The sequence below is a fragment of the Phalacrocorax aristotelis genome, chromosome 3 (genome assembly GCF_949628215.1).
Source record: "Phalacrocorax aristotelis chromosome 3, bGulAri2.1, whole genome shotgun sequence".
NCBI classification, from domain to species: domain Eukaryota; kingdom Metazoa; phylum Chordata; class Aves; order Suliformes; family Phalacrocoracidae; genus Phalacrocorax; species Phalacrocorax aristotelis.
The window spans coordinates 117,630,944-117,646,292 of NC_134278.1; the positions used below are offsets into that span (position 1 = coordinate 117,630,944).

General features: G+C 43.9%; 1 protein-coding gene across 2 annotated transcripts in view; it reads right to left on the reverse strand.

Annotated features, from left to right (window-relative positions):
* Nucleotides 1-15,349, reverse strand: part of VIT (vitrin) — a 57,327-nt gene that overhangs the window by 13,891 nt on the left and 28,087 nt on the right. The window contains exons 7-13 of one of the 2 annotated variants that reach the window (XM_075089284.1): nucleotides 14,349-14,429; nucleotides 12,341-12,550; nucleotides 11,638-11,688; nucleotides 7,446-7,484; nucleotides 7,289-7,345; nucleotides 6,599-6,670; nucleotides 1,901-1,948 (exon numbers count right to left, since the gene is read on the reverse strand). In XM_075089284.1, the coding sequence (XP_074945385.1) occupies nucleotides 1,901-1,948; nucleotides 6,599-6,670; nucleotides 7,289-7,345; nucleotides 7,446-7,484; nucleotides 11,638-11,688; nucleotides 12,341-12,550; nucleotides 14,349-14,429 (558 nt within the window). The remainder of the gene's footprint in view (nucleotides 1-1,900; nucleotides 1,949-6,598; nucleotides 6,671-7,288; nucleotides 7,346-7,445; nucleotides 7,485-11,637; nucleotides 11,689-12,340; nucleotides 12,551-14,348; nucleotides 14,430-15,349) is intronic. The other variant, XM_075089285.1, reaches the window with a different exon arrangement.

Consider the following 15,349-nt stretch of genomic DNA (forward strand, 5'->3'; position numbering starts at 1 on the left):
TCCAGTACAGGCTTTAATTACATGGGCACATAACAGTTCCTCAGCAATAGATCAAAGCCATGCTTCATCCTGCAGCTTGCACACCACATACCTCACAATGTGCCAGCTTGGTATCACATGTGTGCAGCTCCCCCCGCTTGCCTTATTTGCAGAACAGAAAGTAGGTGGATTTAACACCCTAGTGAAATTAGATATTAACATGTGCCATTCATTTTAGCAATTAAACTGTTTAGGGAAGCTAATTCATAGCTATCTGCCTCATTCATTTATCTGCATCCAATAAAATCTGTATTCCTTACCCAGGCATACAGCTGACATTAGCTTTATCACTATGGAAAACCCAAGTGTAGGCAGTGCAGCACTTCTCATTTTCATTTGCAGTGCAATTACCAGTTTTTGAAGGCTGTGGGTCAGCTGGCTGATTTGTGCTTAGTGTAACAATTAGGTCACCCACCAAATAGTCTTCCCCTACTAACTGAGGAGGCGGTCATTCTCTATAGGCCTCCCTGCTCTGCCCATCCAATTTAATGTTGTAATTGCCATGGGAATTTCAACTTGCTGTATGGGCACTCTACTCCATGCTAATTAAAGTTCCCTTCACTGGCTGTCACAGCTGTCCATGCTGATTAAACTTTCCATTCATTTAAGTAAGACAGCAGTGACTAGATCCATGCTAGAAACCATTCCTTTGAAGTGACAATCTGAATTCATCAGACTTTATCACACTAGTCTATGCAGGCACTTCAGCTGCTGAGAAACTATTAATACAACATCACTTCCCCCATGCCTAACTTCTCATTGCATTTAATGTGATCTGTAATTTTCTGCCTCAAAATACCCCTCTCCACCCCTGGCCCTTGTCCTGTAGCTTTTTCTAAATAAGCACACAGAGTCTTAAGCTACAGCAGATAGAAATTTTTCCTCTCTCTGGCTCAGACTTCTGCTGCTGGAGAAGGGAGATCTGTTCATGTCTGGGATGATGCAAATTTTGACTGTGGCTGCTGACACTGGATTTGCAAGCTAATGCGTATGGGCTATGCTGCTCGTCACAGCCAGTGCAAGGATTAGTCATGGCTCAGCTTTGAAGTAAGCAGAGTGCTCAAGGGAATGGTCTTTACAAGGGCCACCAGCACAGCCCTCTTCAGCAGCAAAGCTGGTGATGGAAAAGGCATCTTATATTGGATGGTCCAGCCCTTTGGAGAGAGAGAGTATCCTGTAATGAATTGGCCTGTAGTTTGTGTAATCTGCTTTAAATATTCACAAGGACAAGAATCCCTTGAATATTGAACAAGTAGAATCTGCAGTTGGTAACTGCTCCTGATTAAGGGTTGTGCAAGTCTTGATCTTGTTGCTATTTGAGCCTGCTACAAGCATAGGCGTCTTTTTCCCCTTGCCACCAATTATAAAAATGTCTCCATATTGCAGTTTCTAAGGCTAAAATGTCAGAAAATTTCAATGATGCTCATTATTCTTTACACTCAGCTTAAGCCCTCCTTTTCTTATCTGAATGTCTTTCCTAAGTATATTGACATCAGAATAATCTGTCGTCTTCTTCACTTATTGCAACTCTAGACTGTTATCCCAGCTGTGGCATTCCCAAAATACCTTATTTACAAATGGATTTCAGCAGCTAGAACCTCTTTCCTGCAGTGTAGCTGCCATCTCTTTCCAAAGTTCGTCTGTTCTGCTCCTGCTTTAGGCAGGAACTGGAGACTGATGCAAGCACAGAATAATTTTAACTACTAAGATGTAAACTACATACCTTATTTATAATTTTAAATACTGTAATTACTCCTTAAAATTAGATTGTTATCAGCACTGTCATGGGCCTGATGAATAGTGTTAGCTTTCCCCATGCGTGATGGAAACCAGTTAGTTACTGGATGCTTTAAATATTTACCTGTGTCAAAAAGGCTCAATCCAGGTTTCCACGAGTCTGTTTCCATTGCTTTCACACATGAAAGAGAAGAAAAATTATTACTGAAAATAATGGTATTGCTAGAGATTACGAAACTCTGACTTCATTTAGAAATGGTCAATTCATACAATGAATTATCATTAACAAGTAGGACCTAAGGAAATCAGTAAACCTGGAAACCTTTATGCACACATTTGAAGCCATATTTAGGAGCCTTGTATCACTGCTTCCAGAGCACTAATCTTTTTCATTATTTTAAATAGGCCTCTTTAGATCTGTTTTTGTCTTGTTCCTCTAAATTGTATTGACACTGAGGCAAGAGTACTGACTTCAGTATACTTTTGCTTGGCTTAGATTGTTTTCCACTGAAAATCTCCAAGTACTTCTCATCTATGGATTTTTCTGTTCCCTCAACCCTTCCAAATACAAATAATTTGTCTACATTTTGCTTGTAGCCTATTAGGCATGGAAAACTTAATCAAAATTGCTGCTTTCACAAATAAACCCCAAAGCGTCTGTTTTTGGCATCTGTTGAAGAAGTTTCTCAAAAAGTGATGTTTTGTTCTGCGTTACAGCCAGATGAAAGCCCTTGCAGCTGACTGGGACAAGAACAGTACCAACGAGCACTGGTGAGATCCTTGGCCCTTGACAGTCCATCTCCATGTTTGTTCAGAGTGGTTTACAAATACATATATCTCAGGCCCATTGAATCTCTACTGTCTCCCATACCTGAGTTTGCCTATGCAGACTGGCAGCTGGTGCAGGCTTGCCTAGAGCCAGTGGGTGAACCACAATGTAGGTTTGGAAAAAGTTGTGGGCTTGCCAGAGTCGTCTAGCCTAGTGAGAGCACTGACCTTGCCCTTAGGTTGCCATCCCAGCAAGGAGCTATCAGCTTCTCTTTGGGAGGGAAACTCGTTGCATGAGACAGATGGCTGAATAAGATGTGTGGTCTCCCTTAGGGTACGAGGAACTCCGTCATGTTTCATTGTTAAGGTGATTTTTCCAGACCCTCCTTATGCTGAGCACTGGTTAGATACCCTATGAAGAATCTGAAAACTCAGTAAAGTGAAGGGCTGAGAAGTCAGGCATGATACACCCAGAAGTTTTGCTGTGGATTTGCTTAGGAGGAGAAGTAGGGTGAAGGAAGGTAGGGTAACAGGGAAGGAAACAGGAGGAAAGAGAACGAATACTCCTAATTTATCATCCAGCTGGGCAGGGTTGTTTGCCAGAATATTGTACATCCAGCAGCAGAGTCATGAGGAAACAGCAGCTGGAGCTAGGGGTGCTGGTTGCAGAGCAGGAGAGAAGAGCTGCTGCTCATTTGTTATCAGTGGCCAATGTGCCTCCTGAATGCTGTCACTGAGAACAACATATTTCAGTGAAACGGGCTTGTGAGTAGATAATCTCAAAAGGTGTGCTTCACCCTCCTGGGGCTGAGAAATGTCCAGTGACTGTAAAAAAGAAAAGATTCCTGTGAGGCTACTTTCAGGCTGACCAGCTGAAGAATACAGCCAAGGAGCAAACCATGAAGACCCTCACGCTTCCTGAGAATTCTGTACAAATATGTTGCTCTCTGAGTTGCAAGGGGGAAAGGTGCTTAAAGCAGTAGGAACTCCACGGCACATGAAACCAGGCAAAGAGCTGTGCAAAGACCAGCCAGGTCTGTGTAAGCAGGGATGTGACCTTACAGACCACGAGCAAGGGAACGTGCCTGTCCAACTTAGCACAGGTCTGTGTCTGCTGCCAGCTCGTTGCCAGGGACTATCCTCAGTGACTGCGGCGCAGGCTCCTCTGACTTCTCTGACTGTTTAAGCTTAAAAAAGACAGGCAGATGCTTTTTGGTAACTCCAGGAAAAGACTGCTTTTTGTCAGTAGGAGCAATGCTGAAGTTTTTCTACATTGACTCTTCTCAAGAATCACTTCAACTTGGACAGCGGGTGCTGTAGTGTGTCCAAACCCCTACGGGTGAGGCTGTCTATTGCTGCTTTGAGCAGGCTTGTCATGGCTCACACTCTTTTAAAACTTTCTGTGGTGAGAAAGCCCCTGTTTTTTCCTTCTTAATGAAGAAAAGCACTAGATAAGTGCCAAGGGGCTTGGGCTGACTGCAAATATACAGAACAGACAACTTTCTGAGTGACCTGTAAATCCAGGTAAAAGCTCTATTCCTTTATGTAGTCCTAGATGCATATCAAAGCAAGCTCTCGATGAAATGCATACCTGAAAGGGAAAATTATTATTCTTTGTAAGTAGCTGGGGATTTTTTTTTCACCTGATGCTCATAAAAATCAAGGGTTGATTTTTAAAATACTTCAAGACTGGTCTTCAAAAAAAAAAAAAAAAAAAAAGACACCACTACCACATTCTCCAGTATAATTGTCTTGAAAAAGATTCTGGCCTAAGTGAGTATAGGAATTCAAGAGACTAATGTGCATTGTTAAGTGCTTGGAAGAGTTGAGACCTTCTGAAGAATCTACAGCAAGAAGCTGTGCAGGCAACCGGTGTGTCAGGGTGGTTGTTTTCCCAGCACACCCTTTTGCTAACCTGAGCCGATGAGAGGAAGTTCCTCGACAGCCTGGCCAAACCCACAGAACTGATCACTGTTGTTTGCAGAGCAGCATGTGCACACTTGGTAGGATCAAGAAAAACAACTCTCCTTTCCAAGAAAGCATAGGAGTTGTTCAGGAATTTCCCTTTGATCATTAGAAAAATTGGCTGCTTGGAAGCAACATATTCAAGCTGCCAAAACCTGGGCTGAAAAAAAGATTGGGGCTCATTGGGAATACAGCAAGTATGTGTTTGTGGGTTTTTGCCTTCTTGTTCTGTGGTGGAGAAAACAGAATCATGCATGATGGAAAATTTGTGCTTTGTAATCATATCTGGGGGGACCTCAAGGTGCCTTAAGCAATTAGGTGGAGTCAAACTCTGACTTCGATTTAAACAAAACTCAGCACTGTGTTCCCCTGCCTCTCTGGCAAACCTGAGGGTTATTCAGCACATCCTTTGGTCCAGGTGTTACGGCTCTTCCTATTTCAGCTCCCTCAGGAAGGCAGGTTTGACACCACAGGCTATCCCTGCCCTATATCTGGTGACATATACTTAGTGCATTACCAAGAGTGGCATGTTTACAGGCAATGTATTTGCTCTGCTGTTCTCACAGGCAAATGTTGCCTCCCCTCTAAAGGTGGGCACTGGATCTTAACAAGGGCAAAAGGAGTTGAGGGAGCACAAAGCCTGTGAGATTAGGAGAAAAAAAAAAAAGGAATGGCTGTGATATCAGTATGGCCAAAAGGATATGAGAAAGACAAACAGGGATGGAAACCACAGGGAAGAGGAGGAGACTGAAACAAGGAGTAGAGGTATAAAAGTGAGGGAACAGGGTAAATCTTAGGAGGAGGAGGAGTGTATCCATTTTAAATATGCTGCAGCTAAGTCAACTACAAATTGTCATTTTGATGGGGAGATTGCTGGGTAAACTCATTTGGCCTGTATTATCCAGAAAGTCCTACTGCATAATAATGTCCTCTGACCTCAACATTAATGACTGCTTTGCTCTCTCCCATTGCAATACCCCTCCTGTGCTTCCCAGCTCTCACCAAAGCCCTCAGGGCCCTGGGGCCACTCTCAGGCTCTGCAGCCTCTCCTTCCCCAGGGGGTTTGGCTGCCTGTGCTCAGGGTCAGCTCCACCTCAGCACAGCTATGTCGCCCTGGCCCAGGCTTGGGTGCAACAGTGAGCAAGGGCTGTGAGGGAGATAGGGCTGCAGGAAGCATCCATGGGGGCCCCCACCCATGCTGGTCAGGGACAGCACTTAAGTGCATACCCTTGCCTTTACTTGTTGCATTTGTGCCTAGTCTTGTACTTTGCTATCCTGGTCTTGATCTTGCCTTGCTGTTCTGGTGTCCTGCCTCAGCTGGTCAGACCTGCCTCATTGCTGGGGACTTGCCTGGCAGCCTGGGCTGTCTGCTGGCCCCAGGTACTGCCACAGGACCTGCGCTGCTCTTCTTGTTGGGGCTCTGTGTGTCTGCAGTCCTTGTCAGTGAGGGGCAGCCCTGCCTCCCTTGCTGCCACCCCGGCTCCCATCCCTCACCCTGCTCTAGCTGTTCCAGGGCAAAATTGCTCTCTGAGAAACTTTGCTGTCCCGCTGACGGAGAGTTACTGTTTGTATGTACACAAAACGCTCTGGAGGCCCAGGAAGCTGTCAGTGGCCTTGCAGAGCACCCACTGATGGGGCTGCTTGCTGGTGAAGGATGGTGAATTGCACATCCAGGGACAAAAAAAAGTACAGGTGATGTTTCTATGCTAGGTATTAAAGGCAACCTCTACAGTCGCAATCAGCCTGGAGGCAACTTGGAAAACAGGAACAGAATATTTAGCTCTGCAGACCTGGTAGCCTGCACAGAGCTGTTTTTTTATTCCTCATTTTAACTAACAAATAAGGAAAATTGCAAACACTGCTGTAGATGTTGGTTCCCACGGCCTGAAACAACAGCTTGCCAGCGACAGAGCTCTCCTTTGCCTTTTGCATTCAGGAAGCTGCTAGTTGGCATTCAGTGTGTGAGGCTTGTCCTGGTCTTCCTCCAGGACACAAGAAAATGACCTGTGGTGTTGCTTGCAGGCTAATTTTGGGTTGCTGAAATTATGAAAGAGAGCGCAGAGAACCTGCTGCTAGCAAACTTGCTCACCCAGGTGGGCTGGAGAGCCGGCGGCCCTCCAGAAGGCGGCAACAGGCTCTTGGTGCTGAGTACCTGCATGATCTGACAAAGATGCGAGAGGTTAGACACCAGTGGGTGAGAAGAGAGAAGCACAATCACAAGGGACGTGGTGGCTCCAAACTGTCTCTCTGCATGTTTTCAAATCAAATGGAAAAGGAAGATGGAAGCTATGGATTTTAAAAAAAGGAATTTAAAAACTGAAAGAGATTGGCAGAAGCAGAAGAAAAGAGTTTAAATGTTAGTAGGTGCTGGGCAGTGTAGATGTACACCTGTGCATTGGAACAAGTGGTAGTGGGGCCTGAGATGCTGATCCTGCTCAGGGCCTGGAAACCGAAAGCACGCATCTCTCGGGGTCAGGCCTTCATCCCCCAAACAAAGTTCCCTTCTCATTTTGCAACTGCAAATGTTGTAAAAGACCTCTATAACTGGTTTTAGAATACTATTTTAAGAACAATTCTAATTTTAATTATTCCTGTTTCTTTTTTTTTTCCTAAAAGTTACACTACTGTCACACAATAAAAGCGTTATATCTGTTCTCACTACATCCTGCTACAAATGTGGTCAGGTGTGAAAAACAGCGTGTTACTGTGTGACTCAGTGGATGTGAGTGGTGGAACTAGCTACAGGGAGGAATTAGAGAAGGGATTATAATGCCTTTACCTGTGTTGGGTCGTAAAATATTCCTGTTACTTGCAGAGGTGGAAGCTCCCCTAAATGCTTTGAAAATATTATATTAGTCAGTACATGTAACTTAAATACAAGGTTTTCTAGTATTTCAACAATAAAAATTACTAGTGGTTATTGATTTAAGACATACCTGTATTCTGTCCTCTTCCTTGTGCAGCCTGAACCTGTCCTAAGTAGACATCAAAATGGAAGAGTGTGACATACACCATGTTTGCTTCAAGACTGCTTCTACCTGAGTTTTCACTGAGTCTCATTGTATGGCTGTCAGAGTTAATGGCTCATATATAGAGAGTTTTCATTAATTTACTTTCTTAAACATTAACTCTGTATATTTTGAGCCAGCTTAAAAAAAACATTGCCTTGCTCTGTCTGTCATATACATTAGCTTAGTTAACATTCCCTTCAGTTATGGATATTACTTGTACAGGTCTCTGGTCTGCATTTAAAAGGTTTGTAGTTACTGCTGTGATGTGCTTTCCCTTATAACTTTCCTTCTGTCACTCACACTGGCTATCTATGTTTATTTCTGTTTCAGTACCAGCCAATTGTTCTGGTTGTGTAAGGAAGGTTAAAAAAAGCCCCAAACACCAAACAACCCCCCAGGCCAGATGCTACCCTTTCTGCAGAGAGTGAGTGGGCACAAGCAAGCAGGCAGACTGTAAATGCTTAGACAATGACAAAAATAACGTGGGAGAATTCATGTGCCTGAAATGTCTTCACCAGTATCTGCACAAAAGGCTTTTTTTTTTTAAGGTGATTTGGTTATTAAATTCCCATTGTTCAAAAATTCTAAAGGTTCAAAGCATTTGCAGATGAAAACCATGTCTTTAATCATGCCTTTCATTTCATTAATTATTCTTAAGAAGCTGGTTAACAAAGCTATCCTTTAACAAGCCTTTATTCATTAGTTTCCCAGAAAGATTAATTCCAAAGCCTGGGGAAATCAGTGGGAATGTTTTAGCTGACTCCTGTGAAGACTGGACAGGGGCCTCTGAGATATTTTCACCAATAAGATATCATGAACGAGACCATTTTGAATGGTTGTCTCAGAAAACAGGAATTGCTGCTCCTTGGGAACGTGATATTGCAAAATTAGGTGACAGCAAATACCTTGAGTTTGACCCAAAATCGAACCTTTACAGGCCACTGGGAGCCCTTTGATGGGATTTCTAGGAGCTGTCCTGAGACCTTGTAAACTCCAGAAGCCAAAGAGATCCTGTTTGAGGAAATAACAGGCTTATCTGCCAAAACAGGCAAGGCTGTACACTTGTAGCTCTGGCTCCAGGTGGACCATGGCTAGCCCAGGCTGAGTTTTCAGGATGTGGAAGGAAAAGTTTGCCTGTGCGGCAGTGTTGTATGTGGTTGTGCAGGGCACGCTTTCCACGTGGGAGATTGGTATGTGCCAAAAAGGTAGAAGAGAATTAACTCTGAGCTGAGAGCTCACCTTGTTTCAGGTTTGCCACAACTGAGCCTGAATGTGTATGTAACACTCTACAAGGTCAATAGAAACAGAGTACAAGAGGGCAGGAGAGAGATTAGCTCAGTATCAGAAGTAATTTTTTCCACTTTTAAAATTAATTAATCCTACCCTCTACACACCTGTTACAACGTGGATTTCTCTCTATGCGCCTTTTGACCGTGCTGTGCCTCAGGGCTCTTCCACCTCGCTGTACCCCCACCCCCCCCCAAAGGCATGTTACCACCATCCCCCAGTAAGCTGGTTTCTGCCACGCCTTCATGGCTGAGGCAGACACAGTGGTGGAGGAGGAGCGGTGGTGGGGGCTGGATGCCCAGGTACTCACTGCCTGATGCTTGGTTTCCAGCTCAGTGCTTCAGCATGGCACTGAGGACCGTGACATGGCTTATGACTGCAGTGTTCACAGGAGTATGGGATTTATTCCCAGTCCTTATCTAGGGTCCAAGCAGCTGTGCAAGAAAGGATTGCTTGAAGAGCTGGGATGGGAGAGAGCAAGTGGGTTTGTGGCCCTTGGGAGCATGTCTGGCTAACTGCTGTTGGAAAGAAGCAGAAGCTATCATTGCACCAGAGAGCAGCTGAAGTTAATGTTATGCTCAGAGCAGGAGAGAGTTTGCTTCCACTTTGAAAGCCTGCTGCCATTGTTGCTTCCCCCTCAGGATTGTCCTTCACCATACACCGCACCGGTGAAGTGCTGCACTTGCTAGTAGGGCAGATAGGACTAAGCTGTCAAAAGTCACGCTAGTGCAGTCAGTGGTTTTCATTTAGCAGTTTTGCCACATCGAGTCTTTAAAGCAGCGGTCCTGCAACACAGCGCAGTCTCAGATTTTTTTCCTGTTTCTGTATCTTTGATAAACAGAAGATAAAGAGGAAAGAACAGCAAGAGCTAGGACAGAGGGGTTTTGCCCCTGCTCTAATGCTTGAAGTAACAAGTCCTGCTTTTCTTTTGCCCCTGTGAACCTTTGCCAGTGCCAGTGGCTGGAAGTGGAAATACTGGAGCTAACAGCAACCACAGCCATGCTCATTCTGACTGTGCTCTATTTCAAGGTTATTTACTTTTGAAGTGCAGGCAAGCTACCAATGCCCTGTGAGGGATGGAACTGCGAGTCCCTGTGAGCCAAGCTGGACAAGAGAACATTTGATTCTGTCCAGTCAAACCAAACTCTGGTTAAGGCCAACAGCATCATCAGAAACTCTGGCCTGAATAATAGGAGTGAGTCCTAAAGGCTCCTCAGACAGAGAAAAACTCATAAACTGCTTTGTGTATTATCATTGCTTCAAAACTATTTGTACTTTCTGTATTTTTTTAGCTGGCTCTTATCTTCTAGAATCAAGAATAGATCAGAAGAATTCAGGAAGCCAGATACCAAGTACAGGCATGCTGGACATGGTCCTAGGAGTGAAGTCTGTGGAATCCAAAGTAGGTCTCCACCACTCTTCCAGCTCACAATAACCTGTCCCTAAGTCTGGTCACTTTAATCTTTATGGAGTTAATTTAAGCTTAGAACCTCAGTAAAGAATATTGTGAAGAAAGATAGATCCAAATTGCAATTAAGTGACCAGTGAAAGACTTGAAAAAGTGAGTGCTTTTTTTTTTTTTGTTCTTTTTTTTTTTTTTTTACTAAAGGTTTGGTCTTATTAAAGACAAATACAACCTTCCCACTGATTTTCCGTGTTGCCGGAACTTTACCCTCAACATGCATCTCTCACTGACTGGGGAACCTCAAGCAGGGTTTCCAAAATGCTAGTAAAGACAATAATGGCCTCTTCTGTGCTCAGCCTGCAGGGGAGAGGAAATAGAAAAGAGAGCAACAAGCAGGACCAGGTTTACAGGCACATTAGATACCAAATGATGCAGATTCCCACTGAATTTAAAACCGTTTGAATTGTGTTGGCACTTCTGTAAATCCCACCATACACATACCTGCACGTGTGACTTGGTCCCCTCTAACTCCTGCCCTTATTTTGGGCTTGCAGCTAAATTTGTCTTAATAATCTTTCCCTCAAGCCCTGAGTTGCCCAAAAGATACCTACCCAGCCGTGTGTTTGGCTCTGAATGACTTGGCAGCAGGGACAGCCACAGTTATGTATGTGAGAGCAAAGCCGAGCTCAAGGCGCTCAGAAATAGCGACAGAGCATAAAACCTAATGATGGCCCAGCTCCCTTTTCACTCAAAAACAATCATATCCCATGCTCAGGAACTTGCAGACAGTTGAGAATATTCTCTTTTACTTTACTGCACAGCTAAGCAATTACACATTTTATGGGAAAACACCTCTAAATACTTGCATTGCAGGCTGTGGGCTGGAATGGGAGCAGTCTTCTGGATCAAGATGTGGAGCTCTGAGGAGCTGCTGCTCTGCTGTCAATTCCACGACTGGCATGCCAGGAATAACATCACATTTATGCCAGACTCAGAACCACAGCCTGAGGTTTTTGAAAGAGTGTTGGTTTAGCGTAAGTTGGCATTTCAGATCTCTCAGCCCTAAGTTTAGATGGCTATGCAGCACTCTGCATCATATATCTTACAACCAAATCAAGTCTCCCTTTCAGAAAGACAGAAGGAAGCAATAGGAAAACACGATTCAGACAGCACAAGCTTTGTCTCAAGTGTTGCGAAACCCAGCATTTGTCAAGGCTGAAATGCACAGTATTCACTAGAAAGGCTTCCCCAGAGCCTTGAGTAATCAGCATCTCTGACATTCAGGCCAAGTGTCTGTTTTTCAGTTTAAATCCAGTCTTGGATGCAGTCATTGAGTTTGCTGAGGCTTGAAAGGTTATTGAATCATTGCTGCCTTAAAGTACACTACTGCATGCCTTGTGGCACATACTTCTTCACCATACTTACTTGATGCTGCAGCTACCACAGATGAGTATGCTGGGTGGATGCTGCTAGAACCTAAAAATAAGAGATTTTAATTTTTAGTTATTGAACGAAAACCCCCCAATGTTAATGAATAAGAATAAACAGAGAAGAAAAGGTTAAGGAAAACTAGGTGTGCAAAAATCATATGAGAATTCCTTCACAGTGTTTTAATCTTTAAAATCCAAAAGCTGTTGCAAAAAAATATGTAACAACTTATTGAAAGTTATCACAAAATTAATTCTAAAATGAATCTTGACCTATTTGTTGAACTCTCAGCCCAGACATGTGAATCAAAGTACTATTTGTGGACACCTGTACCTGAAAATCATGACAACACTTGGGGATGGAGACCTTACTCCCCCATGAATCAATTTATATGCCAGTATACAGACCATCTGTAGTTGTACTGCTTACTGCAGATGACCTCTGATGTCAGAGAATCTACACACGTTTGGGTTTATGTAAGACATGCTGCTTTTGTAGGTATCTTGAAGGCTATACCCCAGCTCTAACTCCAGCCCATCTGCTGGAATTAATTTCTTTATCCACTCCTAATATTTCTACATTGAATTGCTGAATTTGTGATTTACTAAATTATGGTATATTCAGCTGCATGTCTTGTTCCTTAAATTTTAGGAAAGCTGTAGGTCAGGAGGAAAGCAATTCAAACATCCATGCTACTGACCTATATCTCTGACCCTATGCTCGAGTCCTGCTCGAGTCTTGGCTGCAGCTGCAACTGTTGTGGTTCTGGTTGTTGCAGATGTTGTGGTTGGCTTTGGTGTTGTGGTGGAAGGATCTGTCGTTGTGGTCGTTGGTGTTGGGGTTGTGGTGGCCATTTGTGTAGCTGGTGTCGGCACCGGAGGTGTCTGATACTCTTTGTGGACTGCATCCCCTGTAGGAACATTGACACAATCACTGCAGCTGGATGTGTGACACGCATGGAAGCATCATTAATAGCACTCACTGTTTAAGGCAACCCAGACACTGGCATTCTCCTCAGGATGTCTACAAGCATCCTCATCTGTGGAGCCATTAGTGCCTCTGTGGCTGTGTAGCACATGTGTTTGTGTGACACAGTATCACACAGCTCTCCAGAGGGTGCTGACAACAGCCTGTTGTGGCCTTAGTGTTTCCCCTACACTTTCTCTGCTTTGGCCAGGAACACCTATCAACCTGACAGATGTCTTAGACCTATGAAATGATTCAGCCAGCCGGTTGCCATTTCCATTTTGTCATCATCTTTTCTCAGTGTAATTAAGCAGTTAGAAAGTCCATATAAATGGAAATCAGATGACATCTGGAAATGAAAGATGGCCATTCTGAGTCACAGACCAGAATAAAATATGTGTTGCCCACCACAGCACTGAAAGGCTTTTGGCAGAAAGACAGCTTTCAGGTAATGGTGACTGGGGAGTGGGTCAGAGCCGGAGCAGGGAGTGTTAGGGCTTTGGCTGAGGGGAGCCAGGGACAGCACCACCTGGGAGACGCCAGTTTCATCTAACTTTGACTCATCTCACAGTTGCTACTACTTTTAAAATGTATCATCTGTTGTGAGAACAGAGACAAATCTAGTTCCAGAATTTGTATCCTAAATATCCTTACATGAAGTCGTTAACATGCTTACAGCTCTTTCAAGTCAATGTCTTGAAAAAGAGCCTTCACTGTTATCTTCTCCATCTTTCTGCAGAAAAACTGCCCTAAAATATATTCCATGTTCACCTCAGTCTTATTCCTCTTCTCCCCACCCATAGCCCGGGGGATGCCCTGACATACTGTGTACACTGAAAGGGAATGGTGTGCAGTCTATTCATTGCTGCACAGCACAAGCTTGTATTTTATTGCTGGATGTTCTCCTTTTGGAAAGCATCCTCATGAAACTGTCTGGTGGATTAATTACCACCTAATGCTAGCCAGTGAAAAACTCAGATCTCAGACAGTTTTAATGGGATAATGCTGAAAGAGAGCTCAGAAGAAAAACAAAACAACTCAGCTGAAAAAATCAGTGTGAATGGCTCTCTTTGGGGTGAACAGTGCCCTGCTCCAGGCTTCTGCACTAAAAGAAAGAGGACAGAGGGCAAAGCGAGTCTTCCCCTGCGGTCTGGTGCTGCTGGAGCAGGGAGCAGGCACATCAGCTGCATTTATACCACAGGCTGCAATGAGCAAGGAAGTTGGGAGCTAACAGTATTAGCAGAAAATCCAAGGAAGCAGCACAGTAAGAGCAGAGAAAAGATGTTGCCTTGGTGCATGTTGGCTGTATTTCTGATGGAGCCTTTAAAAAAACAGGAGGGCTCTCAAGGGCTAGCTGTTCCCAATGCTCCTGCAGGCAGGGTGCCCATCTCCCTCACAGTATCTTCAAAGGGTTGGCAAGGCACATGCCCTGCAAAGGAAATTGCCAAGAGCTGTAATGCAGGCTTTGGAAGCTCAGGGCACCTGAACTCACCCAAAGCGCAGGCAGAAATTAAACTGAGAGGGTGCCCTCTCTTCTCTGAATTGGCACATGCCCTTCAAGCACTGCCACAGGTGCTCATGTACTGGGGTTGGTTTGATGTGAAAGAGGCTGTAGAGAGGAGGTTGGATGGGGGAGGTGAAGTTGTATGTGTCACCAGTGTCGAACGGCTTCCTATAAACATCTGCAGGCAGCTTAGACTGGGAGAGATACTGTAAAAGACACCAAGATCCCCAACCCATACCTTGTTCTGATGCTTTTTCTGATGCATTAGTGGTATCTGTACTCTTCATAGCTTTTAGGTCTTGCTCTGGCTTTTTAGGATCTGAAGCAAAATTAAGGACATTAGGAAATGCAGCTCTGGAAGAAAATAATTGTGTGTCTCCTATTTAGAGATTATAAGTCCCAAAAGGGAAGGTATCCTGTCACCTGAATTAGACAGGTCAGTCAGTCTAATCAGAGCTTTCTCATCAAGTGAGAAAAAGTGATGGCTGGGTACCTCTAGAGAGTAGTCACCCCATATTTTTGGTGCCAGATTTAGGCATTTTTACTGCCCAAAAGCTCCTGCCAATGTCAATAGAATTTCTGAAGTAATAAATATGTTTTTTTACCACTAGTAAACCAGTACTTGTAAGATTAATGCATCATGTTGTTGATTTTTCCTCTAAGGAGAAACGTGTTCTGAGAATCAGGGTCACAGGGTGTGTGGGGTGTTTGGGGCATACTAGCTAACATGCAATATTTCAGTTACTAATTCACACTCAGATGTAGTTCTTGTTTGCCCGACATCGTCAGATCATTATGGGGCCAAATCCTGAAGGCCACAGACTGGCTTAGAAGGAAAAAGAAGGGGGGTTTTGTCCTTTTTTTCATCTAAGATCCAAAGTCATCAAGGTACTTGGAACATTTGTTACAGTTCATTTACTGCTACCCTGCAAAAGAATCTGCCTCTGCTTTTATGTCTGACTGAGTACTGGAGGATTCTGAGCTTCTGTATTTTTCTCTTTAGCTATTTTGGCAGCATTGACCTATCTGGGAAATTACTCCAGACAATTGTTTCCTTAAAAATTGTATTATTTTTTCAAACAACAACTTTTGTTTGGTTTTTACCAGCTGTGAATAGTTACAATTTTGGGAAGGTTTTTCTTGCTATGCCCAGCATTTGGGAAACACTGTAACTACCAGCAGCATTTAAAGAAATGTCAGGCACTGTGAATCTCTGGCATCCCTCGGACAAGGACCAAA